Source organism: Zerene cesonia, chromosome 24, assembly GCF_012273895.1.
Source record: "Zerene cesonia ecotype Mississippi chromosome 24, Zerene_cesonia_1.1, whole genome shotgun sequence".
Taxonomy (NCBI): domain Eukaryota; kingdom Metazoa; phylum Arthropoda; class Insecta; order Lepidoptera; family Pieridae; genus Zerene; species Zerene cesonia.
Window position 1 is genome coordinate 4581938 of NC_052125.1, and position 18603 is coordinate 4600540.

The window sequence follows — 18603 nt, forward strand, 5'->3', positions numbered from 1 at the left end:
AGTTTGAAAGATTTAAGCATACAAAGGGACATAGGGACAGAGAAAGCGACTTTCTTTTATACTATGTTGTGAAGTTGTAAGGACAATATCACTTCGTATTTTGCTCAGACACCGAAAACGCTGAGTGAGTGATAAAATAGCTCACAGAGCGTTGTGGACACTGAAAAATAACTACAATAACATTTTTAGTTTGATAGCATTGAAATGCTTTATAAATCATATCCTACTAATATCATTAATGCGAAAGTTTGTAAGTATGTGTGTGTGTTTGTTGCTAATTTAATGAACCGATTGCAATTAAATTTGGTACGTAGACATATAGGTAACTTTTTATCCCGATATTCCTACGGGATACGGACTTACGCGGGTGAAACCGCGGGGCTAGTATTTACATAAATGCAGTGTGATGTGATTATTAGGGAATAATAAATGAAAGTATTTACCACAATATCGGGTGATGCAACTACTCTAGGAACTACATCGTGACAGTCAGGCTTGTCAGTGGTCTGCTTGGAAGAACGCAGTACCTTCTCCATTTTATCCACAGCATCTGACTGGATTTCATATACTGGACCCTGTACGGCGTTTCTGGAAATTACAGGTTTGAATTAGGAACGATAACACGACGTGTTTTTTTTTCGAATGGACAAGAAACTATTTAAAAAAAACCTACTATAGATTACTATTATTTAGTTATTATAGTGACAAAAAACAAATAATTTTTTTTTATGTATGTGTGTTTGTGTGTGTTAAAATAACTTGCTCTTTCTTTCATTTCTTTCTTTCAAATAATATTTGATTCTTTTACCTCGCTGTAGGAAATTTATTTATTTATAAAACTAAGTCTTCGGTATTTTATTTTAATTTAATATTTTTTAAATATATTCTTTTTTGAATTAATTGTAAATTATTATCTACACATACATTTTTTATTTGACAAAAATTAACAAAAAACTCCTCACGTAATTAAAGGACGACCCTCGTAAGCTTTTATTTATATTTAAAACTCTTATTGGAGTAGTTTAACAGATGTAATAATACATATAAACCTTCCTCTTGAATCACTCTATTAAAAAACCCATCAAAATCCGTTGCGTAGTTTTAAAGATAACATACATAGGGGCATACGGATACACAGATAGCGACTTTGTTTTATACTATGTAGTGATAAATTATTCCATACTTAGGCAAGTCATCAATTGGCGGAGGTTTCTTCATCTTATACATGTGGCTCCAGGGTGCAGCCGGGAGACTCTCCCAGGGCTGGCCAAGCACCTTCGTCCACACCTCACCGCGGACCACTACCAAGCACCTGTTGGTAATTATTGCTAGCTGTAATTCGTGGCGTCACTCACGTGGTACCTGGGTAAAAAGTAGCCTATGCGCTAATACAGTCTATAATCTATCTCAGTACCACATTTCATACTGAACCAATTGAAATGAAATTTAGTACCTAGATGGAAAACAGTTATAACACATAGGTAACTTTTTATCCCGGTATTCCTACGTGATACAGACTTACGCTGATGAAACCGCGAGGCGCAGCTAGTCATAAATAAAGCTAATCCAAACCACAGGTAATATATTTACTAGCTAAACTAATTATGTAAAGCGTAAACATTTGTTTTTATAATACGTATGTTTGTTTGTTTCACATATTGAATGTATGTATCACAAAAACTACTGGACCGATTTCAAAAATTCTTTCACCGCCTGCATTTTCATGCAATGACATACATACATAACATGGGTACAGGCGGGCGGTCTGTTAGCTTATTATAAACACTTACCTCAATCTTGTACAACAATATGGGAACTGCATGTTTGTATCTTCTACTACTTCTTCGCATTCTATTGCTGACTCTGGCGCCTCCACGCGCTTGCATCTGTAACGTGAGACCAGATAAAGCCACTGATAAAATATAACGTATTTGATGTAAATTTATTGTTCTATCGCATTCAAATCCTACTAATATTATAAATGCGAAAGTTTGTAAGGATGTGTGTGTGTTTGCTCTTTCACGCAAAAACTACTGAACCAATTGCAATGAAATTTGGCACGTAGATAGCTGGACAACTGGAATAACACAGCAACTTTTTATCCCGATATTCCTACGGGATACGGACTGACGCGGGTGAAACCGTGGGGCGCAGCTAGTGCTTAATAAGTGAGAATTTAAAAAAAAATTGAGAAACTTAGACATGAGACCGACAGAGTGGAAGAGATTCGATTGGTCGGCAAAAGGAAGGTTCGAGACCACGTCTCGTGATCGAATTTTTACTGTTCATTAGAAATTTCTCAATTTTTTAAATCATTTCATTTTAAACTTCAAAGGTTATCAATTCCATTGTATTTCTTCTTTGTGTTTAGCTTTATATAAGTTTTTATTTTTACTAGGTTAAACCGTTTATATGCAATAGATGGGGGATATAATCCATTGTCCGCTGCGGCGAGGCGGCTTGTGACGTGTACCGCTCACGCCATGTATAGGAGGGTGGAGTGTTGATTCCACCTTGCCCTTCTAAATCTGCGCTCGGCCCGGTAGGGCGGCCGCCGAGGGGGTCGCGGACGAATTATAACCAGTTCCCCTGGCCCCTTCACTAAATCGGCTCGATGGAACACAACGGGGGCCGGGGGTCAACCGTTTATGATTCTTTGTTACTTGAAAGCTGGTCCCAATTATCATCACGTCCCATAAAGAAATATTATTTTATTTTATTCATAGCAAATAATCAGAGGTTTGTTCATTTATTTTTATATTAAAAGTTCTTAATTCCTGTTGTCGTTTTTAAAGTCGGTTGAAAATGTCATTTAATTAAACTTGAATGTATATTTACCCCACGGTATATATAGCTAGGTTGCGCCCCCCGGGTTGGCACCTGTGACGCGTGCAGGAATACGCATCCGCCCACTCTTGGTACACCTCATGCTTCTCCAATGTCCTGGGATCCGTGCAATCTGTAAGACACAGTTTTTAAGCGACTTTGAAATAGGGGGTTCTGAGATAATATATTTTAAACAGTTTTGGGTTGCTTCTTGGTAGAAAAACACAGTTTGCGATTTCCAATTTTGTAATTGTAGTCATTATTAAAGTTATGAATGATATGTTTTTACTTATTTGTATTGTTTTCGCAACGAAGCAATGATATGGTTTTTGCTTTTTGAAATTGAAAAATGTTAATAAAATGTTTAAATATTTACACTGATCCTTATAATTATTCTTTGTAACTGGACTCGCGGAAGCCACCGAAAAATACTTTAAAATTATAATTAAACATATTTTATACATTTTCGCGCACAACTTTAGTTAAATCGAGATTTGTTCGCAATGAATTTCTTCTCCCGTACATGAATGCCTTGGTAATTGGTGTACAGTCGCAATGAAAACGAAAGCTTTATATTACACTAACTGCATCCCGCGGTTTCACCCGCGTAAGTCCGTATCCCGCAAGAATATAGGTACAAAAGTTGCCTATATGTTATTCCAGTTGTCCAGCTATCTACGTACCAAATTTCATTGCAATCGGTTCAGTAGTTTTTGCGTGAAAGAGCAACAAACACGCACACATCCTTACAAACTTTCGCATTTATAATATTACTAGCTGCGCCCCGCGGTTTCACTCGCGTAAGTCCGTATCCCGTAGGAATATCGGTATAAAAAGTTGCCTATATGTTATTCCAGTTGTCCAGCTATCTACGTACCAAATTTCATTGCAATCGGTTCAGTAGTTTTTTCGTGAAAGAGCAACAAACACACACACATCCTTACAAACTTTCGCATTTATAATATTAGTAAGATAGGATGTACATTATAGAGTTGATGACAATCTATAAAACAGCTGTTCGCCCTGGCTTCGCCCGTTGTAAATATATAACTTATGTCACTCAGTGAAGTTACAACTATCTAAGTGTGAATGAATTTTTCAAATTGGACATGTGGTGTTTGCGTGAAAACGCTACAAACATGCATAAATGCAAGTTTCTTTATCCTTTAGTGTTTATATTTCGTATTGTTACCTCAAAATGTATTGGAACGCTCAAATGCATTGCTAAGTGTGAAACTTGTCAACGGCTCGACAAATTCGGTTGATATTTTTACATTTTTGTTAAGAAACAAGGAAAGATCTTATGGTGAGAAAAGATTTTAAGATTGAAGCCGAAGCGAACCGCTAGTCCGAAAAAAATACAACTCGAATTAAGTTATTTCAAAAATTAAATTTATTTTTCGATCAGACATGAGACCCTTTTAACGATAGTGTACCTAGTAACAAGACAAGACCTGGGAACGAACTAACTTTATTTAAAATTAGATTTAAAACATTGATTCAAACAACAACCTAACAGGCACATGAATCTTAAAACAAGTGTTTCTTAAAACTTCTTAAGATAACAAAACTATCGCTATAAAACTTCTGTAATCCCCATATCCCCTTATATTAGATTGCACTAACTTAGTGGGTGACATCCCTACTAATATTATAAATGCGAAAGTAACTGTCTGCCTGTTACGCTTTCACGCCTAAACCACTAAACCTATTTTGACAAAATTTGGTATGAAGATAGAACCGAACTTGGGAAAGGACATAGGATACTTTTTATCCGGAAAAAAGGGTAGAAAGGGTTGAAAGAGGGGATGAAAGTTTAGATGAAACTTCGTTATTGTCAAACCGATTTCGATGAAACTTGGTATGAAGATGGAGCTAAACGTGGGAAAGAACAAAGAACTCCTTACCGTGTCGCGCGATATAAGCGAATTCTACGCGGGTGAAGCCGCGGGCGAAAAGCTAGTATAAAATATCATTTGCACTTCTGCACTCACCTGTACTTTATCTTGGACTAATGTTGTTTACAAAACGACGATCCGCATCCGGCGGCAGGTAACAAAACCAACTAGAATACTTGTTTTACGTTACACACTCACATGGAAAGTGTTTACGAGTTCTTTTTTATCTGTGCAATAAGACTAGGATGTCAGAGAAGTATGAGTTTTTAAGACGCTATATTTAGCTTCACCTGTATATTACTCGATTAACCGACTCCTTTAGAGTTTTGACTCGATTTAGACCCAATTTGAACGGACGAATTTTATTTAAACTTTTTTACACTTATGGATCGGTGACAATACAATAATTTCATAAGTCGATCGTAGTATCTTAATCAGGATTGCTAGGATTGAATGATTATTTATGTCGTATCATCACACATAGCATAAAGAGTCGATTTCTCTGTCCCTATGTCCCTATGTATGCTTAAACCTTTAAAACTACGCAACCGATTTTGATGGGGTATTTTTATTAGATTGATTCAAAAGGAAGGTTTACATGTATGTACATCATTATATCTATCTGAATTTAACGCGTTCGAAGCCGCGGGCCAAAGCTAGTACTCTAAATAGTAGTCAATTGCAAGTGAGAAAAACTAGTTGTTTCTATAATTAGAGCGGGGTTTTTTTTTATTTTTTAATCTATATATATAATATGTATTTATTTTCAACCGACTACAAAAAAAGAAGGTTATCAAGTTGACGTTTTTGTGTTCGTTATCTCATAACTTTTTACGGGGTGAATTAATGATTCTTTATTTGAAAGCTGGTGACTGCCATTTGAAGGTTTCAAATAAAAGACAAAATGGTCTCATTTAAGTTGGATCTAGTTAAGACAATTCAGTTCAGTTTTTTGAAATGAAACTTCTTTAGAATCGTTGTGATTTCAAACCTGATGCAACGGAAATAACGATAGGTAAGAGACACAAATACAAAAATGTGTAGAATGAAGCCGGCAAAGAATGAGACAGAAATATACATACTGTTTTATATTTTATATATATTCATCTCATTCTTTTGTCGATTTACTGAAGTTTCATTTCTATCGTGTGTACATCGCACACACACCTTTTTTTTATTAAAAATAATATATAATTAAACAGCTTACTGACTCTTGAAGTACACATAACTGGTAGCAAACTGCTTTTAAATTGAGTAAAATAAATTTATAAAATGTTTTAGGGATTCCCACAATATAACTCCATCAAGTCACACGCGGTCACCACCAAGGCTAGATAAGTCTTGGAGTAATTCTAAAAATAATCAAAACTGAACGTAAACATTGAGGTCTGTCAACTTGTTGAATAGTAAAACTAGCCTCGTGCCCCGGCTTCACTCGTTACGCCATTTCATAAAGAGTAAAATATAACAGTGAATTTCAAATCAGTTTTGAGCTAAACAATTCGAAAAGAAAACAAATTTTCTGAACTTCCCAAATATACAAACACTCAAACAAGCTTATCTTAGGAAACACTGCACCAATTTTAAAAATTCTTTATTTATATTCTAATACATACGTGACCCCCCTAGTGCTATAATCGATATATATTTTAGTGTGTGAGTCGGGCACGCTTCGGCACGAATTAGGCCAGCTCGCATTGGGGAAGAAACCACACCACCACAAAAGACCAGCATGAAATAATTGTATGTTACTGTGTTTAGGCGAGCCGGATGCATTTAACCTTTTCCTTACCCTTCCTAGTCCTTTCCTTTATTCCCTTAATCAATCCTTTACGTATCCCTTATCCGATAAAGTTAGCAATCTATTTGTACAGGCATATGACCTGCAAAAGTTTATGGGTGGTGGTTTATTGCCATTTTGTGACCCACCAGGTCCTTTGCCAGCTATCACAAACAAATGTACCACAGGCGATGCCGGGGCAGACCGCTAGCACATCTTATAAAACTCAAAGGTTGAGGACTGGCTGACTGACTGACATAGCATCTATCATCAACGCACAGCCCAAACCACTGGACGGATCGGGCTGAAATTTGGCATGCAGATAGATGTTATGACGTAGGCATTCGCTAAGAAAGGATTTGATAAATTCTACCCTTAAGTGGATAAATGGGCGATGAAAGTTTGTAAGAATTTAGCAACAGGAGTTATATATACTCGTATATAACCGCTAGCCGCTTCGTCCAAAAATCGTAACGAACCGAACGAACCTTTTATAAGAAGTCGGTTTATATTACAAACAGACAGATGTATAACGGTTTAATATATATTTATAGATAAAAATTTACTCGTCTGTTGTACTATTGACTCAGTCTTAACTTGATATCGCTACAAGATGGTATTTTTTGTTGTTTTAATCGGCTTTTTATCGGTATGTGTGTTTTATTTATAATACAATATGGTAGTCTTTTATTTTGCATGCTTTTGATTGATTGTTATTTATTATATTGATTATTAAAGCTTTGTTTGTACTTATTATTCTGTGGATTTATTATGAAATAAAAGAATCGTATTTATTTAGGTTTTTAGAAAAATAAACAAAAGTAGATTGAAGTGTTCACTTTAAAATTCATACATGTAAACATTTTTGTTTGTATTTATTATAAATAACATCCATTCAATATAATTAAGACAGTGTAATTTATATGAGTCTGTGTACACTTCTTCATAGATATATATAACAAACTAGCAAACCCGGCGAACTCCGTTTCGCCACCAGATGGCTGTGTGTGAAAAACGATTTTCCCGCTTTTCTGTTGAAATTTTTCCTGAATTTTCTTTGCTATAAACCTCACGGAGCCCGAGACCTTTCCAACGAATGCAAAACCGTGGAAATCGGTTCGTGCGTTCTCGAGTTATAGCGTCAGGAAGGAAAACCCGACTTATTTTTATATAGTAGAATTAATACAGCTAATAAATTATCCAGATAAATTTGTAAGTAAAAAACACGATTCTTATTTTATGAAATAGTTATATTTTTCCAACAAAATAAATAAATAAATTAAAGCACAAATTTCCAAAATAGCATTTTCAACTTTATTTTTAGTAAATGACGAGAATTTTCATTATTTTGTAATCAGTTATGAGTTTATTTTAATATACGTATTCACAGTGCCATAAAGTTTGAAGAGGCGAAAATTTTTACTAAAAATATTGAATTTTCAGAGCCGTCATTATGACGAACTCTTTGTTTCAGAGCTAAGTTTGTGGCATTGTAATAAGTTCAAATTTTATGGCGCTAATTACCTATTAATCGGACATTTTATTTTATTTTATTAATAAAATGGATTTCATATTATATATCCGTTAGAAATTCTACAAATTAAAGGTTTTCATTATAATTTTTAATAAATTATAACAATCGTAAGTAAAAAAAATCGTTTCATAAAGAACTGCTATTTGAATATTAGAAATAGAAAAATTAATAAATTAAACAACGGTATACAATATCGACTGTATTTAGAATTATTTTATCGTTCTGCCTGCACGCAACCTTCGCTGATTTATTAATATTGAGGGTATCTTAAAAACATCGTATTGGTATAAATAAGTTGTCTCCTTTTTGCATTCTGAACGTTTAACCTCGTGATAAGTGTTGAGAATTTAGTTAAAAAGACTCTGAAAGGTAAGTTTTACTAGTATTAAAAACGCGATATTTATGTAGCCGTGTATTTAGTTATTTGAAAGTCGGAATTCGAGTATAAAATATTATATTTGTTTAAATATTAACTGTCCTTTTTGGTATCGGGGGATTGTATGTACATATATGGCCGTTGTCACTCAATAAAGATGCAGATTCTGATGGTGAAAGCGCCTGTTGTTTTTATGTGAACCAACACGCGTACAAAAACGCATGTTTCCTCTTTATAATATTAGTTTAGACTGGCAGGAGCCCGCGGCTTCACACGATTGGTATATGGTTAATAAAAGCGTATGTGGTAATCCACTAAATTACGTATATATCCGAACAACTGCTTTTTGTATAATTTGATATCAATTTGTTCTAAACATCGATAGACTAATATGATAATATTAGTATTTGGACACGCTTCACCACGTCATCTGTATGTTTGTATGTAAACGACTCCTTTAGACGATTTAGATTCAGTTCAAATGGACAGATTTAATTCAAATTTTGTACCCTTGATCGGCGACAATAAGACTCCTTTAAAAATCCTCTTTTTGTTACAGATGGGCGCTACTTCAGATGTGGTGAAGATTAAATTGAACAACGGTGATGAAATGCCAGTTATAGCTCTTGGTACATACCTGGGTTTTAATGAGGTGAGATTTTATTTGGCTGAAACTGTTTATAAGATTTAGAAATTTATACGAAGGAAGTAGGAAAGAATCTTCTGTCTCGTTTCTTTTTATATAATAGCGAGCAACGGAGCTGGTGGTTCGCCTGATGGTGAGCGATACCCACCGCCCGTGAAAATTCGCAGAGGTAGTGCCTCTGCGAATGCGTTCCGCAATTTTAAGGGGTGGAGGTTAGGAAAGGATTGATTAATTACAGGAAGAAAGGATTGAACTGGGAGGGTGAGGAAAAAGATAGTTTACTTACCATATGATAAATTATTACCAAATCTCTTATTTATATAGCATTTGAGACACTAAAAATTAAACTAAATTAACTAACTATCCTACTAATATTATAAATGCGAAAGTTTGTAAGGAAGTGTGTGAGTTTATTGCCCTTTCACGCAAAAACTACTGAACCGATTGCAATGAAATCTGGTACGTAGACAGCTGGACAACTAGAATAACATATAGGCATCTCTTTATTCCGATATTCCTACGGGACTTTTGCGAGTGAAACCTCGGGGCGCAGCTAGTAAAATATATATTGTAGACATTGAAATAACGTTTCGTATTGGTCGAGATGGTTGTTAATTGCCTCAATAGATGGCGTGAGTCTCTTAGGCAACTGAAACCAATTCACGTATTTTATTTATCTTCAGAACGGGATAGTTCAGTCTCGAGACCACTTTCTCCGCAACGTGATCTTAAACGCCATTGATGAAGGCTACCGTCACTTCGATACAGCATCCATTTATGAGACTGAAGGCGAGATCGGTGAAGCTGTCGTGATGAAGATCGATGAAGGTGTGGTGAAGAGATCGGATGTTTTCATCACTACTAAGGTAATAATAGATTTGACTTCAATATTTATATTTATATGTGGTAGTTGGGCACGCTTCGACACATATTGGCCCTTCTACTCTTTCGGTTTTATGTGCTTAAGGGACACCTCACGCCATCTACGAAAGAGTAGAAGAAATTCGATTACTGTGGCGAGATCACGGGTGGCAGAGAGGCTGGGCGTTGCTATGGTTTGGCAAAAACACGGGAGTTCAAATCCCGCCTCTTTATCAAACATTTCTGTTCTTTAAAAATTACTCATTTAAGAAAACTTATATATTTTTTTAATTGAAGTCCGAGATCTCACCTCTGAGCATTGCTTCTCTTCAAACTCAAACAAAACTTTTAAAATTAAATATTGTTATTATCCTACCTTTATCTTTTTGATACTTTATTGCTTTTTCTTTTCAGTTATGGAACACGAATCATGAAAGAGACAGTGTGACGATGGCTTTGAGGAAAACTTTGTTAAAGATGGGCCTGGATTACGTTGATTTATTCCTGATGCATTGGCCGATTGCACTTAATGTAAGTTTGTTTATATTATGTAGGCTAAGAGACGGTCAATTTTCAGTTTGTTTGCGTTCAATTATGTAATAAACAATGTGGAGAACACGGTTAATATAATACTAATAGCATTTATAAAGAACGCACGTCACGGTGTCTGGCGCGACGACCACACATGACGTATGATCTGACGTATCACGTATATGACACTAATTCAAGTGACTGTGAGTTATAGATTTATAATTCAATTCCAAGTTAAAGCATATTCTAGAAAAAATGAAATAACAACATTGTACATGAATGAATTGTATTGCAACATAATCTGACGTTACATGAAACAGTGTTATGACACATGACGTAAAGATACGCAAAAGTAATAACTCAAAATTATTGTACTAGCTTTTTAAAAAAAAAAAAAAAACGAAATAGAAGACCAGTGTTTCAATTACTATATATATTATAAGCTATCGCATGACTTGTGGCACAGTCTGACGTCACGTGACGTGTTTATACTCGAAATTTTGGTACGTGGTAGTCGAGCACGCTTCGGCACGAATTGGGCCTGCTCGCACCGGAGAAGTACCACACCCCCACAGAAGACCGGCGTGAAATAGCATTCTGCTGTGTTTCGTTCGGTGAGTGGGGGAGCCGGAGGCCCATATCCTTTTCCTTATCCTTCCCAGTCCTTTCCTCTATTTCTATCGTCAATCCTTTCTTAATCCCTTTCCAAAAAGTCGGCAATCCATTTGTAGAGGCGTAAGGTCTGCAATGGACTTTATGCCTCTCCAAATGTTCATGGGCGGTGGTAGCGCTTATCATCAGGCATCCCACCAGCTCCATTGCCGACTGTAAGATGAAAAAAAAAATAGCACGCATTGTATTCTCATGATCTATTTATTGCAGGAAGACTACACCTATTCAGATGTGGACTACCTCGACACCTGGCGTGGAATGGAAGACGCCCAGCGCCTGGGTCTCACCAGGTCTATAGGTGTCTCCAATTTCAATAAGGAACAGATCGAAAGACTACTCCAGGAGTGTAGTATTAGACCTGTCGCTTTACAAATTGAGGTATTTTATACATTTTTTTTTTTATTTTAATTATTTATGCACTGCCATCAACATATTAATATGTAACAATTTTACTACCTACCTTCTAGAGTCATGATGAAAAAAATTGTTGCTTTTATCATTTCTAGGTCCACCCTCAAATTGTACAACAAGATTTAGTGGAATACGCTCAAAATAAAGGTTTGGTTGTCATGGGATACTCCCCCTTTGGCTCGTTGGTTAAGCGCCACGGCTTAGAAATGTCAGGACCAAAGATGGACGATCCCACATTGATGGACATCGCGAAAAAGTACTCGAAAACCACACCGCAAGTTGTGTTGCGATGGCTGGTGTGTATTACTATAGAATATTTGTGTACTCAATATACCTATTTATATAAGTATTAGCAATTCTTAGAAAAGCAAAAGATTCCATAATTAAATCAAAAGCTTATAAGTTTGTCACCAAAGAATGATGTTACAAATTTGGCGCGAAATTATACGCAAAATTCAGAATGATTTTTTTTTCAGGTTGACAGGAACATAGTGCCAGTAGCAAAAACCGTAAACAGCACACGAATAAAAGAAAATATAAATATCTTCGATTTCAAATTAACTGAAGAAGAGATATTCAAAATTAATAACTTCAACGAGTTTAAGCGATACACGTTGCCGTCATTTTGGCAAAATCACAAATATTATCCGTTCGAGAAGGTCGCTAATCCTTTGCCTAATCCCTTTGTTAAAAAATAATAAGTTATATATTTAATTATATCTAAAGGTTAAATTATAACAGTAGGAACTTTAATTTCGAAATAAAAGCTTTACGTCCACGTTTTAAATACGTAAAATAATTTTTATGCCTTATAGATCATCCAAATTTCTAAACATGCACCGCATATAAAATTATAATATACTAGCTGCTCGTTCCGGCTACGCCCGTGATACATACATAGTCTATGTCACTCAGTGAACCTGCAGCTTTCCGATTGTGAAAGGATTTTTGAAATCAGTCCAGCAAACTACCATTGTTTACTAATTCGTACCACCACAGTAAACAGAGAAAGTATAAATATTAGACTGTGATGCTATTATACGTTTGAATTAAGATTGAACATTATTGATTAATAAAGTCAATAAAGTGCCATCAACTTATCTTTGCAAATACGAAAAATTTAATTTAAATTGTTGAAGACTACTTATTGGAAACTTCTTTAGGTTATTTGAGTGCTTTATTACAATTCTTGATTAAATTTTAATTTTTAAGAATGCTAAACGGTATTTTAAAAGAGATACCCGTAATAGTATTGTAAATGTTTTATAAATCTTTTTACATATCAAACTAAATAGATTTCAATAATTAGATTTTGTTTCGGAAAATCTCTTAGTAAATTAATAATTGGAAACGTTATAATATTCGTAAAGTAAGTTATTAAAATGTTAAATACATACGTATAAATAGTTAATTATGGATATCGTTAAGAATTACGCAAATCATTTTCAACTTTCATTGTTCTTATTTAATTAACTAAGAAGATAATGTATTTAAATAAATAATTCCACTGAACTATATATTTTACTGTACCTACGCTTTACCATGCATATCCTCATTCACGCCTCTCGTCATTCCATGTTTGATATAGTTGAATAGGTAACTAATAAGAAAGAAAAATAATAAAAACCACTTATGTCGCGAGGTTTAAATTTGATTAGGTTTAATAAATAATATTTTTTGTCTGTACTTGGAATTAGAATAAACTTACGAGAGGTAGAACATTAGTTTTAAAAGAGTTGTAATGAGACAGATATTTTGGAATATAAAATAAGTCCTTAAGAAATAAAAAAACAATCCAACAAAGCAAACCCAGTACGTACATGTAACATTAAGTTCAATATTTTTTAATCTATTGTTAATCTGTCAAACGTCATAATTTGATGTAACTGACAATGACAAAACTATTTTGACAAAAGGTTTTTGAACGAGAATAAAAAGGAATAAAAAATAACACTAATATCTATTAGTTTCATTTATTTAATGCATGCACATAATCACTTTATATCATCGTTACTATCAGATTATAAAATGATTATACTACTGACAAACAAAATGCTAGCTGCATCATTAACGTCAGATTATTTCTGAACGCACTATTTAATGCACAACGAAGAACGGGCAATAGCTGTGCTCGGTCGGCGAAAAATTAAAAGACGTCCATATTTGTTGGATATTTCCTTATTCCGTGATTGTGTATTTAGGGCCAGTGGACTATAAACTCAACACTGTGGCTAAGGTGACCCCGTTCCCGAGCATGACTTATTCCGGAAGGAATAAATTCGAGGTGAGCCCATAGATCGCATCCTACCTTTGTTTGTGTTTTCATCAAAACAGCTGACATCAATGTATCAGAAGTACAAAACCAGTTTCTTTGTTCTCCCATGCCTTGATAACCATCGACTAAATAAAAAATAGGAGATCGAAATTTAAATTGCGTTCTCCTATGGATATATGACTTATCGTATTTAATATTATGTCTGGATTATATTGCAGTTATTGTGTTTATATAATTAATTTCTTTGTTGCGTCGCCGGTTTAATGACCTTAGACGTTCAGTCAACTCTTAATCACCTATTACCGTTATGCGAATCCCAAAATTTCGTGACCCCATGACTGTTTCGAATTAACAATTGTAATCATTTTAAATAAAAAATAAGAAATATATTTTTTACATGCATCTTAAGTTGTGCAATTATTTAATTTTAAATCAATTTATTTTATATTCATGTATTATAAGTATTTAAATATTTTAACATGAATAATAATTGAACTTTAAATGACTTGAAATTCTATCTATAAACATACAAAAATTCTTTCTATAAATGTTTTTTATAGAATAATTCTATGTACTGTCATTAATTTGAATCTTTGTTATATAGGTACATACAAGGTTGCATTTATTTTTCTGGTCTAGACTCTATGCAAGTCCAGTTGTTTATGGGATAATTCATTAAATTTGTGTGTTGCATAAGTATGTATGTATGTAATATTTGACTGGCACATACCAAGGGGCTACTGAAAATTATCCCATGGATTAGTTATAAGTCGACCTTGTTTTATTCTATTTAAGTTGTTTATTTTTTTGTACTTACCAATTTAAGAACGTTATTATGTAGCGTTGAATAAACATTCTTTCAAATTCAAATTTGTTTATTAAATCAAACACTTAACCTAACCTTCATTCTTTCTTCCATTCTCAATGTAACAGACAAATACATTATTGCAAATCCTAGTTGCCGCTTGTTTAATATTATATATTTACATTTGTACCGTATTTAACAAGATCTATCTTCATTTATTATCACCCTTTTTATTGAAATAAAGTAGTTTGTCTTTTTTCACATTGCAATCCCTTTGTACGATATTTATTGATCAGAAATACTGAGAACTAGAAAATGATATAGGCTGCTCATAGTGGTGAAACATCCCACTCCCAGGGCAACTTCTTGTGAGTTGGGAAAGCCCCGGGATAGCCAGAGCAATCACACTAATCCATACTTTGCTATTCATTTCCAAAATTTTCAAATGTATAAATGTAGGATTTTTTAATTATACTCTAAGTTCGCTACAAAAGTTTTATTAATTAACTAATAATTAAATAGTTGTTCAGTTGATAAATATTCATGATAGAAAAAACAGTTATTCCACTGCATACATATTATCATTGTTGCTTAATGAAAATCATTAGCTTTTTATATAAAAATGAAATAAGCAAATTTAATAATCAATCAACATCAAATTTGATACATCTCAGTACTTTTTTCTGTGTAAACAGATTTTTATGTTTTTTTAATTATTTGAAAACTTTGTGCCCTTCTGTGTAGTCCCAACAATTTGAAGTCTATGTAGTTTGTTGTTAAAATAATTATATAAAAAAACAATTATTTGTTATGTACAAACATGTAAATATGTATAATGATCTACTGAGATAACATAATTATATACTACAGAGTAAATAGATAATAGAATATATAGAGTGATAAAATAGGGATTAGATAGATAAGATAACATTGTTTATAAACACTGTTGGAAATATGCTAGCTCAAATGAAAGAATAAAGTAAGAAACGCTAACTTGACTCCACAAAATTATAATACCAGGCAGTATTAGCTGATGGATAAGCTAACAAGAACATAATCAGCATTTAACTAATTATTTAACTATATACATACATAACGTAGGTAGGTATATTTATTATCTATTAACATCCTTTGCTTTGCAGATCGCTCGGTTTTCGGGCGATGATGAAAATCATATAAATAAAAAGCTACCAAAAGAACTCCTGCTGCGGATACTGTCTTACCTTGATGTGGTGTCGTTATGTAGATGTGCACAGGTAAACAAAATGTTTTTATGGAATTTACTATAATTTTGCACTTATTTGTATTGTATTATATGGAATGGGTGCACCGATTTTGATTGTTCATTTCTTATTTGAAAGTCGATGTGGTCCCATCTAAATTTGGTCTAGTTCTGACAATATGAAGACAGTTTCAAGACACAAAACTATTGTGTTAAAGTAGCTGTTGCCCGCAGCTTCGCCCGCTCGATTCTAATAAATTTCCATGGTACAAACTTTCATCCCCTATTTTATCCCTTTGAGGGTAGAATTTATTAAAATTCTTAGTAGACGCCTCCGTAATTACATATATCTGCATGCCAAATTTCAGCTGATCAGCCCAGTGATTTGGTCTGTACATTAATAGATCACTATACCAGTCAGTCAGTCATCTTTGAGTTTTATATGTATAGATTATTTACATTACCACATAATAAAAAAAAATGGCTTCAATATAAAGAAACTTCATTCCAGGTATCAAAGTTATGGAACATTCTGGCTCTGGATGGCTCGAATTGGCAGAGAATTGACTTATTCGACTTCCAAAGAGATGTAGAGGTATGTATTAACTATTTAGCTTATTCAATGTAGCCTGATGATAAGGGACCATCACCGTCCATGAACATTCGCTGAGGTCCGCGTATGTTGCCGGTATCACTGGGGATAAAGAAAGGTATGACTAAGGGAATTAAGTAGAGAACCGGGATTGGTGAGGAAATGAATACGTTCTATGCCTGTTTGTCTGTTTATCTTTTCTTCACTCCTAAACCACTGAACCGATTTTGATGATACTGAACAAAGATTGTTTTGACACTTGAGAAAGGGCATATGATGGTTTATATCCCGGAAATTCCATGAGAACGGGAAATATGCGAGTTCGCCTTTATAACGCGGGCGACGTGGCGTCATAATCATAATCATCATCATCATCATCATCATCATCATCATCATCATCATCATCATCATCATCGTCGTCGTCGTCGTCGTCGTCAACCCATACGTGTTCTCAAAAAATTGTTTAAGTATATTTCTTTCGATTTCAGGGTCCGGTAATAGAGAATATATCGCAAAGATGCGGCGGGTTCCTGCGTCAACTCTCGCTGAGGGGTTGCGAGAGCATTGCAGATGGTTCTATGAAGACACTAGCTCAAGTAAACACTATATCACATCTCTTTGTCTTGTACTCTTGTACTCTTGTCTCCTTCGTCCTAATAACCGGTTTGAACCAGTAAAAACTGGCGTGAAATAGCATGCTATGTGTTTCGTTAGGTGAGTGGAAGAGCTAGGAGACCAGTTTCCTTTTCCTCACTCTTCGCAGTCCATTCTCTCTTACCAGTTGTTAATCCTTTCTTTATCCTTTTTCCCTATAAAGCGGCAGCGCATTCGCAGGGGCACTTCAGATTGTTCATTGTTGGTAGTGATCTCTTACCAGCAGGCGGACCACCAGACATGACATTCAAAAAAGAACTCAACCTAACTAAACTCAACTCAACTGAAAAACCAAAATTCATGACGTGCGACAGATGGCGCTATATTAAAAATGTGACACGACATACAAGTGAGGTTTATTTTTCTTGCAGTCATGTCCAAACATAGAAGATTTAAATTTGAACAAATGCAAGAAGCTCACAGATCAAACCTGTCAGGCTTTGGGCAGACGCTGTAGCAAGCTGCAAAGGTAAATCACGCTCACAAATATAATCACACTCATTTACTGAGAGGTCGCTGTCCGTTTGTCTGTCGGTCTGTCACCAGGCTGTAACTCATAAACCTTGTTAATAAAAAATTTGCATAGGTAATTTAAAATGAAGAGGTTCAGGGATGGTTGTCACGGTCATAAATTGGATGGGTGACCAGATTTTTTTTTTGCGATCGCTCTACTTTGAGTGCAAGTCAGACTCTCTCTCAGACCATATCCCGTAGGAATATCATCATAAAAAGTTTCCTAAATGTTATTCCAGTTGTCCAGCTGTCTACGTACCAAATTTCATTGCAATCGGTTCAGTAGTTTTTGCGTGAAAGGGCAATAAACACACACACATCCTTACAAACTTTTGCATTTATAATATTAGTAGGATTATAAATAATCGAAACAAAAACTATACTATACCTTAAGTTGGAACAAATTATACATAAAATGCCCAATTTCATCTAAATCGGTTGAGTTGGTGAAGAGTTCATTGGGAACATACGTCATGACACTGGATTTTTATATATTAAGATGGATGTATTAAATTGATTTTTTAGGATCAACCTTGACTCATGCCCAAGCATATCAGATATATCGCTGAAAGCCCTCTCTGATGGATGTCCGGTAAGTGATTTGTCATATTAAATAATAATAATGTCATATAATCTATATATATATAAAAGAAAGTCGTGTTAGTTACACTATTTATAACTCAATAACGGCTAAACCGATCATGTTAAAATTTGCTACAGTGATAGTTTGAGATACTAGAATGGACATAGGGTAGTTTTTATCCCGGAAATCTAACGGGACCTGGAACTTTGCCGGTACACACCAGGTCTATCTTTCCTGCAACTACGCGGGCAAAGCCGCGGGCGAAATGCTAGTATGAGTTATATGAGTTGACATGAAAATACATGACATAAATGATGACATGACTTTACATAGCTATGAATGTATCTATCTATATATACCTAGTCTTGCCATAAATATTGTAATAAAGAAAAAAGAAAATTGTTAACTGCAAATAACATTTATT

The 18603-nt window shown here is 34.5% G+C and overlaps 3 protein-coding genes across 6 annotated transcripts in view; 2 read left to right on the forward strand and 1 right to left on the reverse strand.

The window, feature by feature from the left end:
• The window catches only part of LOC119836442, a 13612-nt gene extending 7557 nt beyond the window's left edge, over positions 1 to 6055 (reverse strand). For 2 of the 4 annotated variants that reach the window (XM_038361768.1, XM_038361766.1), the window contains exons 1-5: positions 3203 to 3322; positions 2839 to 2959; positions 1791 to 1886; positions 1184 to 1312; positions 444 to 588 (exon numbers count right to left, since the gene is read on the reverse strand). In XM_038361768.1, coding sequence (XP_038217696.1) covers positions 444 to 588; positions 1184 to 1312; positions 1791 to 1886; positions 2839 to 2959; positions 3203 to 3290 — 579 coding nt within the window. In that variant the 5' untranslated portion in view covers positions 3291 to 3322. Of the gene's footprint in view, positions 1 to 443; positions 589 to 1183; positions 1313 to 1790; positions 1887 to 2838; positions 2960 to 3202; positions 3323 to 4820; positions 4965 to 5931 lie in introns of those variants that run through there. The other 2 variants (XM_038361769.1, XM_038361767.1) reach the window with 2 other exon arrangements.
• Positions 6056 to 7093: 1038 nt separating this feature from the next.
• LOC119836490 (aldo-keto reductase AKR2E4-like) lies at positions 7094 to 12601 on the forward strand. The gene is made up of 7 exons (XM_038361831.1): positions 7094 to 7153; positions 8974 to 9066; positions 9744 to 9926; positions 10336 to 10452; positions 11335 to 11502; positions 11631 to 11831; positions 12012 to 12601. The coding sequence occupies exons 1-7, from the start codon at positions 7118 to 7120 to the stop codon at positions 12231 to 12233; spliced, it is 1020 nt and encodes a 339-aa protein (XP_038217759.1). The 5' UTR covers positions 7094 to 7117; the 3' UTR covers positions 12234 to 12601.
• A 952-nt stretch (positions 12602 to 13553) lies between these two features.
• Positions 13554 to 18603, forward strand: part of LOC119836383 (F-box/LRR-repeat protein 20) — a 12266-nt gene continuing 7216 nt past the window's right edge. Inside the window, exons 1-6 of the mRNA XM_038361688.1 lie at positions 13554 to 13819; positions 15758 to 15871; positions 16349 to 16432; positions 16918 to 17025; positions 17455 to 17552; positions 18122 to 18192. Coding sequence (XP_038217616.1) covers positions 13790 to 13819; positions 15758 to 15871; positions 16349 to 16432; positions 16918 to 17025; positions 17455 to 17552; positions 18122 to 18192 — 505 coding nt within the window. The 5' untranslated portion in view covers positions 13554 to 13789. The remainder of the gene's footprint in view (positions 13820 to 15757; positions 15872 to 16348; positions 16433 to 16917; positions 17026 to 17454; positions 17553 to 18121; positions 18193 to 18603) is intronic.

Bases quoted from the DNA above. Each gene is read 5' to 3' on its own strand.
- LOC119836490 (XM_038361831.1), top strand. From the start codon at position 7,118: ATGGTATTTTTTGTTGTTTTAATCGGCTTTTTATCG. The intron at 7,154-8,973 runs GTATGTGTGTTT...TTTTTGTTACAG, and splicing joins TTTTAATCGGCTTTTTATCG to ATGGGCGCTACTTCAGATGT. The intron at 11,503-11,630 runs GTATTTTATACA...TATCATTTCTAG, and splicing joins CTGTCGCTTTACAAATTGAG to GTCCACCCTCAAATTGTACA.